The sequence below is a fragment of the Ruditapes philippinarum genome, unplaced genomic scaffold, assembly GCF_026571515.1.
Source record: "Ruditapes philippinarum isolate M1 unplaced genomic scaffold, ASM2657151v2 ctg14376_1_1_1_1, whole genome shotgun sequence".
Taxonomy (NCBI): domain Eukaryota; kingdom Metazoa; phylum Mollusca; class Bivalvia; order Venerida; family Veneridae; genus Ruditapes; species Ruditapes philippinarum.
Genome location: NW_026863702.1, coordinates 1 through 17,162, shown reverse-complemented (window position 1 = coordinate 17,162; position 17,162 = coordinate 1). Strand labels below are relative to the sequence as shown.

At 30.5% G+C, this 17,162-nt stretch overlaps 2 protein-coding genes across 3 annotated transcripts; both read left to right on the top strand.

Moving 5' to 3' along the window:
- The first annotated feature begins 4,646 nt into the window (after positions 1–4,646).
- On the top strand, positions 4,647–8,342 carry LOC132723079 (uncharacterized). Its single transcript, XM_060707740.1, has 2 exons — positions 4,647–4,781; positions 5,736–8,342. Exon 2 carries the CDS (start codon positions 6,390–6,392, stop codon positions 8,340–8,342), a length of 1,953 nt encoding a protein of 650 aa, XP_060563723.1. The 5' UTR covers positions 4,647–4,781; positions 5,736–6,389.
- A 226-nt stretch (positions 8,343–8,568) lies between these two features.
- LOC132723080 (uncharacterized) lies at positions 8,569–17,156 on the top strand. Of its 2 annotated transcripts, none has more exons than XM_060707741.1 (6): positions 8,569–10,573; positions 14,234–14,309; positions 14,890–14,994; positions 15,367–15,523; positions 16,048–16,211; positions 16,791–17,156. In XM_060707741.1, the coding sequence occupies exon 1, from the start codon at positions 8,752–8,754 to the stop codon at positions 10,177–10,179; it is 1,428 nt and encodes a 475-aa protein (XP_060563724.1). In that variant the 5' UTR covers positions 8,569–8,751; the 3' UTR covers positions 10,180–10,573; positions 14,234–14,309; positions 14,890–14,994; positions 15,367–15,523; positions 16,048–16,211; positions 16,791–17,156. The 2 variants fall into 2 exon arrangements, with proteins under 2 accessions (XP_060563724.1, XP_060563725.1); XM_060707742.1 differs by having other exon boundaries at positions 14,234–14,340.
- Positions 17,157–17,162: the final 6 nt, after the last annotated feature.

Here is a 17,162-nt window from a genome sequence, read left to right as displayed (position 1 = left end):
TGGTTGATGTGGCTGGTACTTATTCTACTACTGCTCTGAGTACCTATGCTGTCCCCCTGATGTTCATTTTAGGTCCTCTTTTATGTCTAATATATGTCAATTACATGTCTTCAACCCTAAGCAATAAGCTTTTATTATAATGCACAGGCACGAGCATCAGACCTTGGATGAAAAAATATGGCCAGATTGATAAAAAAACCTGTGTTCATCTTAAAAGTGTCAACAACCAAAATAAAATGTAAATAATGACCCCCTTTAAAAATATACTTCAAGTTGAAAGTATATTTTTAAAGGGGATCATTATTTACATTTTTTATTTTGGTTTTTATAAACACAGTTTTTTTTTTATCAATCTGGTCATCTGGTCATATTTTTTCTTCCCAGGTCCGATACTCGTGCCAGTGATTATATGCTGATGACTCAGGAATCCTTGTGTCTCATAAATTAAATCTGAAGAAATTCTTTCTTATAACATGAGTCTTATAAGATTGCTTAATTGACTATAAATTGCCTTTGCATCTTGGCAAGACAGAGTCTATTCTTTTTTGGTTTAAGTTTCAACTTAACCTGGCCCTAGCCTCCAGGTCACATGTAATGGTACTGCTATAAAGTACACATCTTTTGTTAAGTATTTAGGTGCAAATCTGGATCAAATTCTTTTGGCGTCGCCCTTTGATGCTTTGCATCAATGCTTTTCTTGTTAATTTCTGAAATAATTGAGCACGCGGCAAATTATCAAAAGCACGAGAAAAATCGATAAATCCCACAAATAATTTACTCTTTTGTGATTTCAATAACTCTACAAGAAAGTTAAGAGTGAAAACATGATCTAACGTGCTATGGTTTTTCCTGAAACCACACTGATTTTCGTTCAATAAATTATAAGTATCTACAAATTTTGTCAGCCTCTCATTTAAAGCGCTTGTAAATAATTTAGAAAGACAGGAAAGTATAGTTATTGGTCTATAATTTTCAGGTGAATAAGTAGAACCTTTGCCTTTGTAAATAGGAATTATGTAGCCTTCAGACCAAGTAGTCGGAATTAAGCCTGTTTCTAAAATTTTGTTAAATAATTTAGTATAAATTGGCAACATTATATGTTCTGTGGATTTAATATATTCATTTGAAATATTGTCAGACCTACTAAAGGCTTTGCCATTTTTAAATTTATTAATAACTTTTGAAATTTCGCTGTTTGTGAATGGAGAATTTAAAATATCATCATCAAAGTTCATATTTGTATCATCAACGTGAAAAGATTCTTCATTGTCCGTTACTTTATTAACTTTTTGAAAATACTCATAAAAAACTTTTATTTATCACACACCCGTGCCGATTTTGCGACTCCGTAAATATGGTATTGCACGGCCGTGCATATATTTTGACGTGACGTCATTAGCGTTATACAAACAAAGTGTAAAGACGCGCTAAATGTTAGCGTTATACTATCGGCGCGTCAATGAAAAATGACTCTTATTTCACTTTAAACGGTCTTTATTTTGGGTATGTGATAAATAGAATATTAAATTCGTGTAAGTTCATTATTGAATTTATTGCACTCGTTGAATAAAATAATATTATGCTCGCCAGAGGCTCGCATAATATAATTTTATTCAACTCGTGCAATAAATTCAGTATTGAACTTACACTCATTCAATATCCTCTATATCTGGCACGTTTGTTGAATTATTTCTATTCAAAGAATTTAAAAATCTCCAGTAAGATTTCGGGTCCGAAGAATGCATATTACGTAGTTTTGATTCATTGATAAAATTGTGGCGATTCATATAAAATTTCATTGTACGTTTGTAATCGATGCTCGCACGGTTGAGTAACCTTCTATTATTAACCGATTTGTTTTGACTGAAATTTTTTCTTGCGCGATTGTAAATAACACGTTTATTTCTACACCGAGGCCCATACCAGGGTTTATTTTTCTTATTATGAATTTGATTATTTTTATATTTTGTAAAAACATGCGAGTCTTTATTTACATTAAAGGTTACTTCAGCTGAATTTTGAAATATGACAGAGATATTTTCTGTTATTCTGTCGAGAGCATTTTTTTGTTCGGATATCTCTGACGGGAACTCATATAATAAATTTTCAACACATAACACAATGTTTTGGTCAATGTTTTGTAAAAAATCATTACATTTATTGTCTTGCCACCTAGGATGAGAGATAGTTTGTAGGGGCTCATTTTGTTGTGAAGTTGACTCCGTTTTATCGAAATTTAAACAAGTTGTAAGCAGCGAGTGTCCGTCGGAGTACAGACAGTCGACTTCAGTTATGCTGAAATCTATAAGGAAAGGCAGTAACTTAGCAGATGTTATAGAGTAATCAATTACTGATAAATTTCTAAATGTTGGCGCACCTTCTAAACTATCTTGGCCAAAGCGACCGTTTAAAATATACAAATTATTGTTTATACATAAGTCTATTAACATTCTTCCAGTAGTATTTATGTTTAAATCTTTGGATACTCTTTGAATAGGTATGCCTAGGTTTTGTAAAGCATCAGCTTGACTAAAAAAGTTTATCATGTCGTCATCAAAATCAAAATGACGTGATAAAAAATTATCTGGTTCGGATAAACCTTGTAATAGACCGATATGAGCATTTGCATCTCCAGTTAAAAGTACATGGTCATACATATTACATGATTCAAAAACTTCATTTTCAAATATTAACAACTCATCAGATTTATAATAATTAGACGACTCTGGTGGGATATAAACTATACCAATTACTAAATAACGACAAGGGTTAATCAAAGCACAGAAGGCGCTGAATTTGTTTGGGTCTCAGAATGTAAGAAAGGTGCAGGTTGTGAGATTATATGTTTAGTGCCACCAATGCTTTCCAGCGTTTTAATTGTAGTAAATTGGCTATTAGACTAATTGCAACACTGATATTCAATCCAATGTTTACTTGACTTTAACAATTTAAAAAAATGAGTAACCTTTACTGGGATTTGAACTCCAGACCTCTCGCTTCCTAAGCGAGCCCGAAAACCCTTCAGCCACGGTGAATTTATATGTGAACGGCCTGAAGAAAACCATATTATTCTGAATTAGGGCTTGTAACGACTTTAACTGTTGTTTAACACAGATGTAAATAATCCTGGAGCTTACTATAAGCATGTATATTTATAAAGAATCAAACTGCTGCAAGTTCTGTGGTATTTTCTGATCTTTGCAATCGTACTGTATATCTGTATGCATTTTCCTTTATAAGTTTATTTTTATGTATAATAATTCCTTTTGTAAGGCACCAGAGTTTGATACATCCGTAATTCTGCATAACTAGAGTTGCATCAAAAAATCATTTATGTCCTTTTTTTACGACAGCCACACTTTATCTTTGTATATCATGGCTACTTCCTTAACAAAAACACTTAAAAAAAAGAATTTAACAAAAAAAAAAGTTTTCTCGACTTGGATACGAACTCAAGACCTCTCACTCACGAGGCGAGCGCGTTACCCTTGTACCACGGAAAAGTTATACACAGTGTGTCTGAATAATATCAAATCATTCTAAATTTGGAACTTCCATTGCAGTTCGGGTTTGTAATCCTTATTAATTTCGAGGTATTTTGTTTAGGCTAAACCTGTTGTTTATAATTGAAGTAGATATTTTAGCAAAAATCCTCTCGCCCAAACGGTCCGGCATGTAGAATCTATATATTCCACTACTCGGTTTGTGTAGTATTCGGTAATCAACATGGCTAAAAGTAGTATTTTCATTGATAAAATCATATTCATCCGCGTAATTTGTGATTGTGCATTTATTGACAATTCTATAAGCCAACGCTATTGTTTAACTTTAAATGCGTTGTAATTTGTTGGATACTTGTAACAAAATAAAATATTTCTTTCTTTTAAATCGCTAGTTTTTAGCTGTTTTGAGAACTACTTGTTGTTAGGTTTGTAGTAAACTTCTGTGTCAGAGATTGAATGTCCGCTTTGTATTTAGTTATTTTCGATCAGAAAATACAATAAAACATTTTTAGAAATCTTTGACCATTCGGGAATTACTTTGCTTGAAAATTGATGCGCCTGTCTTTGACCATCTTTACGCAGTGATCTCCCCTGAATTTTTCGGCTTTAGTGTACATACAAAAGGGAAGTAACCGCTCCAAAAAATTGGACTACTTTCGGCATTTGCAATTAGCAACATTAGACTCTGAAATTTCGCTACCATTATTTGTTTGGTCTGACGACCCAAACAAATAAAAACATTGTTTTTAAGTTTTATCCAGAAAACGTAATCAGATTTTGATTCAATTACTTCAACATATTTAAGCAACTCGTCTTTTACAAAAACCCCTAGCCCACCAGATCGTCGCAAAAAAGCCTGTTTTCTTGGTTGTTTTAAAAATGTGTAGTTATCAATACAAATTTCATCATAACTATCTATTTTACACTCAGTGCAACAAAAAACATCATATTTTGATATAAGTTCTACAAAATCTGGAAAATTAACTCTATTTTTTATGCCACATACGTTCAAGGTACCAATTTTCAAGTCGTTTGATTTAGTTTTATGACTAAGGTTAATTGTATTTGAGTTCACTGGCCCCTGTTTGGCCTATGTTACACTTGATTGTTGTGTCAGTTGTTCACGGCGAGTAGTTGAAGGTTCACGACTAGAATTGAACTGCTCACGAATTTGTTGGATAGATGGCGACCTATGACTTGTAGATTCTGGTGATAAATTACGTATAGGAACGCGTGTGCGTCGGGATGTTGATCTGCTACGATGAAGATGACCACGAGGTGAGTTGTTGGGGGAGTTTCCGCTTGAATTATCGTTAGGAGTGTGTAATAGTTTTAAAAGTGTGTCATCACTTTCGGTGGTGTTTTTACCAGAATTATCGTACGGCGTATGTGATTGCCTCGGGAGTTTATCGTTGTTTCCGTTGGTGTTGCTAGATACTACAGTTGGCTGGTGACTAAGAGGTTGGCTTGGAGGGCAGGCAGTTTTATTCGCAAACAATGGATGGTTAATGGAATCCGTCTTCCAATCGGTGTGCTCATTTAATGATTTGATAATTCTATCATTAACATTAGTGACTCGGGAATGTGAGAGTACCGAGTGCCAATCTGGGAATAAGTCTTTGTAAACAGTGCCCTTTACTAGTATAGCTGCTGGGAATATAAGCTTTACATTGTCGGCGCCATGTTTGGAACGCAAATCTTTAAATTCGGCCCAGAGAGACTTCCTTGCATTGGCAATTTCACTGGGGTAGTCACGTGAGATGCTTATTGTAGATCATTTTAATTGCTTTGCTTGGCTTAGTATATAATGAACTTGAGTTACATCACTGAATGTTACCATTAAAGCATATAAAGCAACCAATTTATTCATTCATATTCATTTATATTTATTTTATGTATTTCTTTATTTAATTTATTTATTAAGAAAATAAATTTAATTTTCATACAATTATACCATTTTAATTCAATTATCTAATCAATTGTGAGATAACCGTTGAATAAACAACTAATCAACATGTTGAATAAACAAGGTGACATGCAATAAACAATTAATGGATGAAAGTGCTGTGATATATCATATGGCAATACAACCAATTAACCTATATCAGCTTTAAACTTAGTAAAAATAAAGGTAATAAGCAAAAATTTTAATCAAATAATACTAAAAAATATAATAAATATAAACATATATACGCATTTTGTTGTTGACAACTTGTTTTATTTACTTTATAGAAAAAAATTGGATGAGGGGTGAAGTGTGTTACTGATTTTGGGGGATGAAGTGTCTTAAGGGGTGGAGTGTCTTCGAAATTTGAGGAGTGAAGTGTCTGGTGGGTGAGATGTCTTGCTACCAATGTTCGGATCTGAGTCACGTGATTGATAAATGAAACGTACAAGGGAGTGTTCATATCTGATGATCTAACACCGTTGAGGCTACGTCTAAAGGATTATATCAAGGAATCGGGGAAAGTTTCTAAACTTTACACTCGTGATGGTAACATTCATTGTTTATTCAAGAATAAAGATGAAGTAATCTCTTCACCAGATGATCTTTTTAAGATTGAGTTGCCAATTGACTTTAGAAAACTTGGTCTTGAAGCCTATGAATAGGAATACGCAGAGGCTCAGTCTACTCGTAACCAGTTATGTTTGGGAATAAATGACCCTATTAGTTCATCTTCATTTAATTTTTGTTCTAGTTATAACTTGATCGGTGGTCAAGACTGTTCAACAAGTAACGATTCCAATAAGTTTATTTCAGTTGATATAGTTTCTAACCAGGGTGATGATGGAAACAAGTTATCTTGTAGTAAAAATGACAACATTAATAAACAGTTATCGCACGTTGATTTTTATTACCATAATAGTGATATAGGGGCATGTAGTATGAACTTAAAATTTGACTCTAATCAAGTTAATATGTGTGTATCTGCTGACAAGGATTCTACTTTAAGTAATCATGATGATAAACAGTTACCGAATAACAGTGACTTGGGTCAAGTGAATCAAAATCAGTGGAACAATGATAATTCTAGTCATATAGATCAGTGTTTAATAAATATTCAACCTTGTTCGAGTACAAGTTACTCAAGTCAGTTAAAATCATCACTTGTTAACTCTAGTGATTTAAGTATGCTTAATTCTTTTAATAATTGTGATGATATTTCACATGATCATGTATATTGTATGTCTAATATTTCTAATATTACAAAATGTTGTTCTATAAATGTATGTGGGCTTAGATCTAAACTTGTAATTCCAGACTTCATTAATTTTGTTGAAAAATACGATATATTTTTTGTTTCTGAAACTAAATTAGATGCATATGACACTGTTTGTATGAAAGACTATGTTTTCTTTCACAAATTTCGAGATAAATGCCGTAATAAATCGGGGGGAGTGGGAGTTTTTATCAAGAAATCTTTATCCACAAAGTTAACTGTGTTAGATTGTAGCTCTGAGAATTTTTTATTTTTAAAATGCAAAGATTCTGATGTCATCTTTGGAAATGTTTATATTCCTCCTGAAGGATCTCATTATAGCTCTCTTGAATTATTTGATAGCTTAGAAAGTTGTATTATTGATTTGAAAATCAAATTTGCAAACTGTTTATTCTGTATTTTTGGTGATTTCAATGCAAGAACTGGTTCCTTGAGTGATTTTGTTGACTTTGATAAGTATGTAATTAATGAAAATTTTGATGATATTACCATGCAACATATAGTTATGAATAACCTTGATGAACTTGGTTTCCCTGTTGAACGTTTTTCTTGTGACAGCAAATGTAATAATTATGGCCAGAGACTTATTCAGTTGTGTAAATCTGCAAATATCTTTATTGGTAATGGTAGATGTGGTAATGATGCATATATTGGTAGAAACACATGTAATAAAGGTAATGGTAGCTTGATTGATTATTTGCTTATGTCAGGAATTTTGTTCCCTTGTATAACATATTTTAATGTTTTGCAATTTGATCCAATTTTATCTGATGTGCATTGTGCATTGGAATTTTGTTTTAACTTGAACATTATACCAGATTGTAATGTTATGGATGCAAGTATCAAATCTAAAGATGATGTTTGTTATAGGCCTGTGTGGAGTTCTAATTTAAGTGCTAGTTATAAGCATAAGTTCGATAGCACAGCTGTATCAAATTTATTGGATGAGCTTAAAGAGGTTTGTGAAAATCTTCATTTTGATGTAAATGTTGTTAATCATTTGACCGGTAAAGTGTCTGGTATTTTAACCGATGCAGCTGTAAGTTGTGATCTTATAAAGAAAAACGTTAATCATAGGAAGTCTAAGAAAAACAATAAAATTTGGTTTGATAGTGATTGTAAAAATGCTCGTATTCAATATATGAATTATAAAAACATGTATAGCAGGAACCCTACTGCAGAAAATAAAGAGAGTTTAGTTTGTAGTAGCCGACAGTATAAAAAAGAAGTTAAGAAAAAGTTTAGAGCATATCAGAAAAGCATTGTTGATAAAATTAAAGGTTTAAAAAATAAAGATCCTAGATCTTATTGGAGTCTATTGAACAAATATTCAGGTGATCGGAAGGAAGTTATTAACAAAGTAACAACTGAGGCTTTTTTTGATCATTTTAGTAAATTGAATGAGGTTGACACTCAAGTTGACATTGATGACTTTGATATAACTAATGTCTTGTCAAATAACTCTGATTTAGATAAACCATTTACTGTATTAGAAATGCGTAAAGCTATTATTTCACTGAAAAACAATAAAGCATCATCTTCCTTTGATCATGTATTGAATGAATATCTGAAGAATGTACCCGACAGCATGTTTGATGTGTTTTTGTTATTTGTTTAATATTATTTTAGATTCTGGAATTTTTCCTGAAGTTTGGAGTAAAGGGATTATTTACCAATATACAAAAACAAGGGTAACATAGACGATCCAGATAATTATAGGGGAATTACTATACTTAGTTGTTTTGGGAAACTTTTCACAAATGTTCTTAACTCTAGACTCAATAATTTTTTAGAAAGTAATAATATTCTCTGTGAAGAACAAGCTGGATTTAGGAAAAAAGTATAGCACTACTGATCATATATTTCCTCTGAAAACTTTGATTGATTTATATCTGTCTAAAGGTAAAAAGTTATATTGTTCTTTTATTGATTATAGAAAGGCTTTTGATAGCATAAATAGAACTGCACTTTGGCAGAAATTAATTAGCAATAATGTTGATGGTAAATGTATAAAGATCATTTATAACATGTATTTACAAGCTAAATCTTGTGTTAAAATTAATTCTTTTAGTCATATGTCGGATTTTTTTACAAGTCATACAGGCGTTCGTCAGGGTGAAAATTTATCTCCCATATTGTTTTCTTTATTTTTAAATGATTTAAACTATTTCCTGTCACAACATTTTAATGGTCTGGATCTTCTATCAAACATTGTAAATGATACCCTGAGTGATTCTGATGTTGAAATGTATTTTAAATTGTATATTCTTTTATATGCTGATGACACTGTCATATTTGCTGAATCTGCTGAAGAACTGCAAAAAGCATTAGATGCAATGTCAAATTATTGTCAATTATGGCATTTACAAGTTAATCCTAGTAAAACTAAAATTGTTGTTTTTTGTAAAAGTAAAAGAGGTTTATGTAATATTCCAGCCTTTAGTTTTGAAGGTAATTTGCTAGAAATTGTTGATGATTTTTCATATCTGGGTGTTAAGTTCTCTTATAATGGTAAATTTGCTAAAACAAAGAATCATTTATTAGAACAGGCAAGGAAGGCTATGTTTTCAATTATAGTTAAGGCTAGAAAATTGGATTTGCCTATCAGTATGCAAATTCATTTATTTGATAGCATGGTAGCACCTATATTGTTATATGGTAGCGAAGTGTGGGGAATTGAAAATGTGAATATCATTGATATATTTCAATTAAAATTTTATAAACTCATATTAAATTTGAAACAAAGTACTCCAAATTGTATGCTTTATGGAGATTTAGGGATATTACCTTTATCTAATCATATAAAAAGTAGAGTTTTGTGCTTTTGGAATAAGATTTTAAGTAGCAAACAGGAATCAATAAGCCATATATTGTATGATATGTCACACTCTTTGTATTGTAGAAATGTGTTGAAACTCCCATGGATGAATAGTGTTTGTAAATTACTAGATTCACTGGGTTTATCAAATTTTTGGATTAATAATGTTGCCACTTCTCTTCCATTGTTTAAGAAAATTGTTAAAAATAGACTGAAAGATCAGTTCATTCAAAATTGGCATAGTGAAATGTCACAATCGAGTAAATGTCTGAATTATAGAATGTACAAAAGTGAATTCAGATTTGAAAAGTTTTTAGATATTTTACCATCTCATTTAGCTTTGGTACGATTGCGTTTTAGATGTATGAACCATAAAATGCCTATTGAGTCTGGTAGATTTTGTAATATACCAAGAGAATTAAGAGTGTGTAATTTATGCAATAATAGCTCACTTGGTGATGAATATCATTATTTATTTAATTGTCAATTCTTTAATACTGATAGAAAAAAATATATTACTAGAGAGTATAGTACTAATGTTAATTCAATCAAGTTTTCTATGTTAATGAATAGCACAGATAGGAGTATATTGTTAAAACTTGCAGTATTCTGTAAAAAAAATTATTTCAGCATTTAAGTAACTGATAACTAAGCTTATTTTCATAATGTAACACTTTCATTTTTGATTTATATTTGCCATGTAATACATCAGCATATTTCGGGGATATCTCTTTATATGTCATACTATATGTATATATTATTGTATATGTGACTGATGCCTCTATGAGGCCCAGCATTTTCAAATAAACTGTTCAAACTGTTCAATATTAATGGCGGACAATACGAAAGGTGTGTCACGCGTATACGAGAAAGAAATTTTGAGATTGGTTAAGGAAAATGCGAAAAGTGGAAAGAAACTGTGATTTAATTCAATCAAGGATATACTCTGGTAGTGATTCAAAGCGATGAAAAGTTCTAAAAAGGGTAATTAAAGCCAAAAGGGACTGTGAAGTTGTCTATCTGATTGACAGGTGAGGTCATTTTTAGCTCGACTTTTTTTTTGAAAAAAAAAAAAATAGAGGTATTGTTATAGTCAGGTCGGCGTTGCCGTTGCCATTGCCGTAGCCGTTGCCGTCCGAAAACTTGTACCTGGATCATAACTTTTTTATTTCTTTGTGTATTGTCTTCATACTTGGCCACAACAACCCTTGGGACAAGACCTTTCAGTAGACCACACTAACCTTGACCTTCATCCATAAATGATCTTGACCTTCAAGGTTAAAAGTCCAATTTTTGCTTGTTCATGCTGTTATTGGCTGTAACTTTGTTATTTTTGAATGGATTGTCTTCAAACATGAACATAATAATCTTTAAGGATATCCCTTAAAAATCACCAGCCAGACCTTGACCTTCACTCATAAATGACCTTGACTTTGAAGGTCAAATTATTGAAATTTTCATTTTTTTGGCTTTTATTGGCTGTAAGTTTGTTATTTTTGAATGGATTGTCCTGAAACTTGAACATAATAATCTTCAAAGATTACTGTTAAAAATTTACCGAAAGACCTTGACCTTCATTCATTAATGACATTGTCTTTGAAGGTCAAATTATTGAAATTTTCATTGTTTTGGCGGTAACTGACTGTAACTTTGCTATTATTGAAGGGATCAACGTCATATTATAAGAGAACATTCTTAAGGACCAGACCTTGTTATGTATCAAACCCAACTTTGCTTGGGCTCTTAAATGACCTTGACCTTGAAGGTTAAATTACTGAATTTTCTCAGATTTGTGCATTAAATGACCATATTTAAATATTTATGTGGGAGTGTGTGTGTCTATATATATAAATTTACAACAACAACAACTAAAATTGTGTCATTGTTTCTATTTATAGAGTTGCATCATTGTTTTATTTATAGAATTGCGTCATTGTTTCTATTTAGAGAAAATGGGTCATTGTTTTTTTTTATAGAATTGCGTCATTGTTTCTATTTTTAGAGATTGCATCATTTTTTCTATTTTTAGAAATTGCGTCATAATTTCTATTTTTAGAAATTGCATCATTTTTTCTACTTTTAGATATTGCGTCATAATTTCTATTTTTAGTATTTTTAGAGATTGCATCATTTTTTCTATTTTTAGAAATTGTGTCATAATTTCTATTTTTAGAAATTGCGTCATTGTTGCTATTTATAGAAATTGCGTCATTGTTTCTAATTTTAGAGATTGCATCATTTTTTCTATTTTTAGAAATTGTGTCATAATTTTTATTTTTAGAAATTGCGTCATTGTTGCTAATTATTAAAATTGCATCATTTTTTCTATTTTTAGAAATTGCGTCATTGGTGTTATTTTTAGAAATTGTGTCATTTTTTTTATTTTTAGAAATTGCGTCATAATTTCTACTTTTAGAAATTGCGTCATAATTTCTATTTTTAGAAATTGCGTCATAATTTCTATTTTTAGATATTGCATCATAATTTTTATTTTTAGTATTTTTAGAGATTGTGCTATTTTTTCTATTTTTAGAAATTGCAACATAATTTCTATTTTAGGAAATTGCGTCATTGGTGCTATTTTTAGAAATTGCGTCATTTTTTCTATTTTTAGAAATTGCGTCATAATTTCTATTTTTTGTATTTTTAGAGATTGCATCATTTTTTCTATTTTTAGAAATTGCGTCATAATTTCTATTTTTAGAAATTGCATAATTGGTGCTATTTTTAGAAATTGCGTCATTTTTTCTATTTTAAGAAATTGCGTCATAATTTATATTTTTAGAAATTGCATCGTTGGTGCTATTTTTAGAAATTGCGTCATTTTTTCTATTTTTAGAAATTGCGTCATAATTTCTATTTTTAGAAATTGCATAATTGGTGCTATTTTTAGAAATTGCGTCATTTTTTCTATTTTAAGAAATTGCGTCATAATTTCTATTTTTAGAAATTGCATCGTTGGTGCTATTTTAAGAAATTGCGTCATTTTTTCTATTTTTAGAAATTGCATCATAATTTCTATTTTTAGAAATTGCGTCATTGGTGCTATTTTTAGAAATTGCGTCATTTTTTCTATTTTTAGAAATTGCGTCATAATTTCTATTTTTTGTATTTTTAGAGATTGCATCATTTTTTCTATTTTTAGAAATTGCGTCATAATTTCTATTTTTTGTATTTTTAGAGATTGCATCATTTTTTCTATTTTTAGAAATTGCGTCATGCGTCATTTTTTCTATTTTTAGAAATTGCGTCAATTTTTCAATTTTTAGAAATTGCATCATTGTTGCTATTTTTAGAAATTGCGTCATTGTTTCTATTTTTAGAAATTGCGTCATTTTTTCTATTTTTAGAAATTGCGTCATTTTTTGCTGTTTTTAGAAACTGCGTCATTTTTTCTATTTTTAGAAATTGCGTCAATTTTTAGAAATTGCATCATTGTTGCTATTTTAAGAAATTGCGTCACTTTTATTTTTAGAAATTATGTCATTTTTTGTATTTTTAGAAATTGCGTCATTTTTTCTATTTTTAGAAATTGCGTCATGTTGCTATTTTAAGAAATTGCGTACTGTTGCTATTTTTACAAATATGCTTAATGTTTCTTTTCATATATATACAAAATATATAAAGAAAACTAATGTGACAAGACAGACCAACTAAATTTATAAAAGGAAACGTTAATATATGTTCAAAATTTTCTATGTTTGCGTTTAGAAAAAGTAAAAAGTCGAGCGTTGCCCCCGCCCGGCGGTGGCTCTTGTTTATTTGCATTTTAATTTTTTCTTGGTCTTAGATCTACTTATAAAAAAATCACCTACGAATATATAAACATAGATTTTATGTTAAAGTTTTTGGGATGCTTTTGACTTATGATAAAGAAATTAAGCTTGCAGATCCACGTCTGTGTATTAAGTTTTCGTTCACTGTAATTTTCGTACCAATAAACAGATAAACTGTTAACAGGTTAAATAAAAGATCGGCTGAGTCTAATCCTTTACAAATTTATGGCGTATGTTGTAACCATTGTAATATCGTTTAAGATGGTCAATCACTATCTTTTAAGAATTATTTAAGAAACTACATAATTATAATTTGATTAAATTTTATTTTCCAATCACATTTTTTTCTGTAAGCTGTACAACTGGCATAATAACTACATGTACAATGCTGTGAAATAGATTAGCCACATGTGTCTCAAACAGGGTTAGAACTATTGACTAACAGAACAGGCATTTCTTGAAAGCATGCCGCATGTTCAACTATCAAGGGTAGTCCTATAAATTTGACGTCATTTGATTTTGAGATATTTTTGCTTTTGAGCAACCTTGACTGACATTTAAGCAGTAACAAGCCCGTAAGTCTGATATATTGATCTACTATCCAGGGTTGCCGAATCTTCAAAGAAATAAAGTAGAAAAAATAAAATGTTGTCTGGAAAATTGCACAGAAATCAATATTTTTGTCTTATTTGAATAATTTTCACAGAGAAATTTCAGTATTTCACGATTTGAAAAATAATCATGGACAATAACCATAATTGTGCTGAAATTGTTAATGACAACCCTTTTTCCTAATATAATTATGCTTATTAAATAAGCAGTGCAGCAATTCATGTATTGGCATTGGTTTGAATAGTCAAGATTTTAGGCCATGGTTACTCATGGAACTATAGTATGCTATATTTTCAATTACAGAAATAGATCAATTTCATCATCATGTGTTGCAATACCAGGGACATCAAAGATGACCTCGACTGCAATGCAGAGGAGAGTCAGTACACCATTTTTGTCAGAAGTGACAGGTTATAATTTACCCAATGTCTTTCAAAATTGCTATAACTATATACTTACATAACTTATATAATTCATATAAAAACTGATTAAGCTTAAATACTGCTAAATTCATGTTTATTATTAGTTTATTGAACCAATTAATGGATATATACATGTCAACATGTGATCCATATATATATATCATGATCAGATATTCATATTAACATCATTTCCTGTAAACAAAGTAAACCTGATGAAGACTTTTGAGTCGAAACGTTGTTTATTTTTCAAATAAAATAATTACATATTTAAATTGAAACTGGAGATGATTTCTATATTCAAACTTACCCTTTTAAACTAAGAATTTTTAACAGACTGGTGTTATCACTGCATACAATACTGAGCACTGTATTTGTTGTTAATAACAAGGGCAGATTTATGTTCTATAGTAAAACTTGGTGAAGACTGAATAATTATATATATACAATTCTTATGTAGAATATTTTTCGCTAAAGTGAAAAGGAATTCCACAATTGTTTTTTTTCTAAATCTTAAGCAAGTTATGGTTTAATCTTCAGGTTGCACTAAAGAAAGCCAATACAATCCTTTTGGAGTGGAATTGAGACACAACAATTCATTTCTGGTTTAGTTCTAAAACTGCTACAAACTATAAACTATTCATGGTAAGAAAACAGTTATTATATATTTGATTTTGTTTGAATGTTTGATAATTTTAAATGATGATTCTGTTGCTCAATAAATATTTAAATAAATTCTAGATAACAATACATAATTGTCATTTGTTGCAAGAAAATTAATGCATGCAAGATGTTTTGATGCATAATGTGGAATACTTCATAGATTTATGTAAGCATTTTATATGTAAAAAAAATGTGAAATGCTTAGTAATGTTTCATAAAACTTGTTGAAGGCTGACTTCTTTGCCATTTTTTTAATGCATGCTTATTTGTCTTGATATTTATCTCAGGGAATAATATCTTCTAGTGTCTGCATTGTTTATATAGTTAATGAGCATGAATGGATTCTGTTTTCAGATGATGGAAAACACTAATGCCTAGTACAATCATGGCCCATTAGAAACCAGAACAAACCATGGCTGCAAAGGAAACAAGATGCACATAGTCTGAAAGATCTGGCTGGTGTTCTGAATAAGATAACATAATCTCTCGACTGCAGTTATGTTCTTATCAGGTACACAATAAAAGAAATTAATATTGACAGGGTTACTCCCCCTGGATCAATTTTAGTTTGCACCACCAGATTGGCTAATCAAAAAAGTTGAAGTCAATGGCTCCAATGTTGGAGCCTTTAATTCTGCAAGGGAGATACGTCTATCTTTGTTAAGATATGCTAGCAGTTTGGAGTGGAATTTTTAAAAGTATTTATTTTCTTAACTGGAAATGAGTAAAAAAATTATGTCCTGATTAATACAAAGCTCATATGTCTATTGATTATAGAATGTTCGATGTTTACAGCATCTTTATATGTCAACGCAAAAGGACCTGCAACCATTATGTATAAATTAATTGGCACCTTTATTGCATTTATCAATTGAAGGATAGAGCTGTGTAAAATCTTTTCAAAGATAATTATTTACATACAGAGATTATATCTAGCATATGAATATGTTAATGTTTAAAGGATTTCTACTTACTAAACAATGCTAAAAGCATTTAAATAATAATATCTTTTCCATTATTTTTATTCATTTTTAGAAGTACAGCTGGCATGGAGGGGTTTCACCAGCACATCTTGCTGTATTGTACCAAAAGATTTGCTTATACACCACCTGTTTATAGGATGCACAATCTTCATGCAGCCATAGATTATAATATACATGCAAATAGACCACACATCACCAACAATGGGGATCAGTTAGGTATGCTACTTACAAAACTCCAACATGTAATGTTGCACAATTTTACAAAATGAAAGAAACAGTGTCCAGTTTGTGTTAATAAAGTGAATTGTTTGGAACTAGAATAATGTTCAACATAGATGTACTCTGTACTCAGTCTTATATGGTTCTAACATGTTTCTTTGTTTATTTCAATAGAAATAATTCAGTTCTTCAAACATATAAAGAGGCAAAACCTAAATAAAATGTGTATTAATTGAAGTTGTGCTTTATTTTCTGTGCTTTATCTTCTTTGTGCATATAGATTCTCAACATTTGTTGTTTTTTTTTTCATTAAAATTTTGCATATGAATATAAATGCTGCATATCTTAGTATTAAATGTTCCTGCCTCTATGAATTACAAGATATTTTTATTGAAAGTGTGATCACTATGCATATATATTGCCTATATAATGTTATTTTCAATCAAAAGAGACTTTGCAGTCTCTGAATAACTGACTTATAAATTTTGAGGACATAATTACATGTACTGCATTTTGAGAATTATATAGTACACTTATGATTTTTGTTATAACAGGCTTCTTAATTTCTCATTTCAGACTTCAGCGAGTCTGAATGAATTATAGAAAAAGAAAAAGTATCATTATATGGATACCATTTTACATGATGCTATAACTCTGAGAATTAGTGACAGGGAGGGGATATATAAAATAGAAAGTTAAAAGGAAGATGACCCCCACAGACTTTCAAAACATTTGACCCAAATTAGCCCAAAGCCTACCTGAGCCATTCATGAGGAACATAAATCAAGATATGATTGACTTTTTATGGAAAAGACTGATAAATAGTGTGTTACACTGATTGTCCAACTATTCAAACATATTTAAGATGACATTGACCTGGTATTCATGATAGTTTTATGAACTATCTTTTTAGATATGGCACTGTATCTATCTCGTTTCGAAACAAAT

Coding starts and splice junctions, on each gene's coding strand:
- LOC132723080 (XM_060707741.1), top strand. CDS start 8,752: ATGTATTTACAAGCTAAATCTTGTGTTAAAATTAATTCTTTTAGTCAT.
- LOC132723079 (XM_060707740.1), top strand. CDS start 6,390: ATGAACTTAAAATTTGACTCTAATCAAGTTAATATGTGTGTATCTGCT.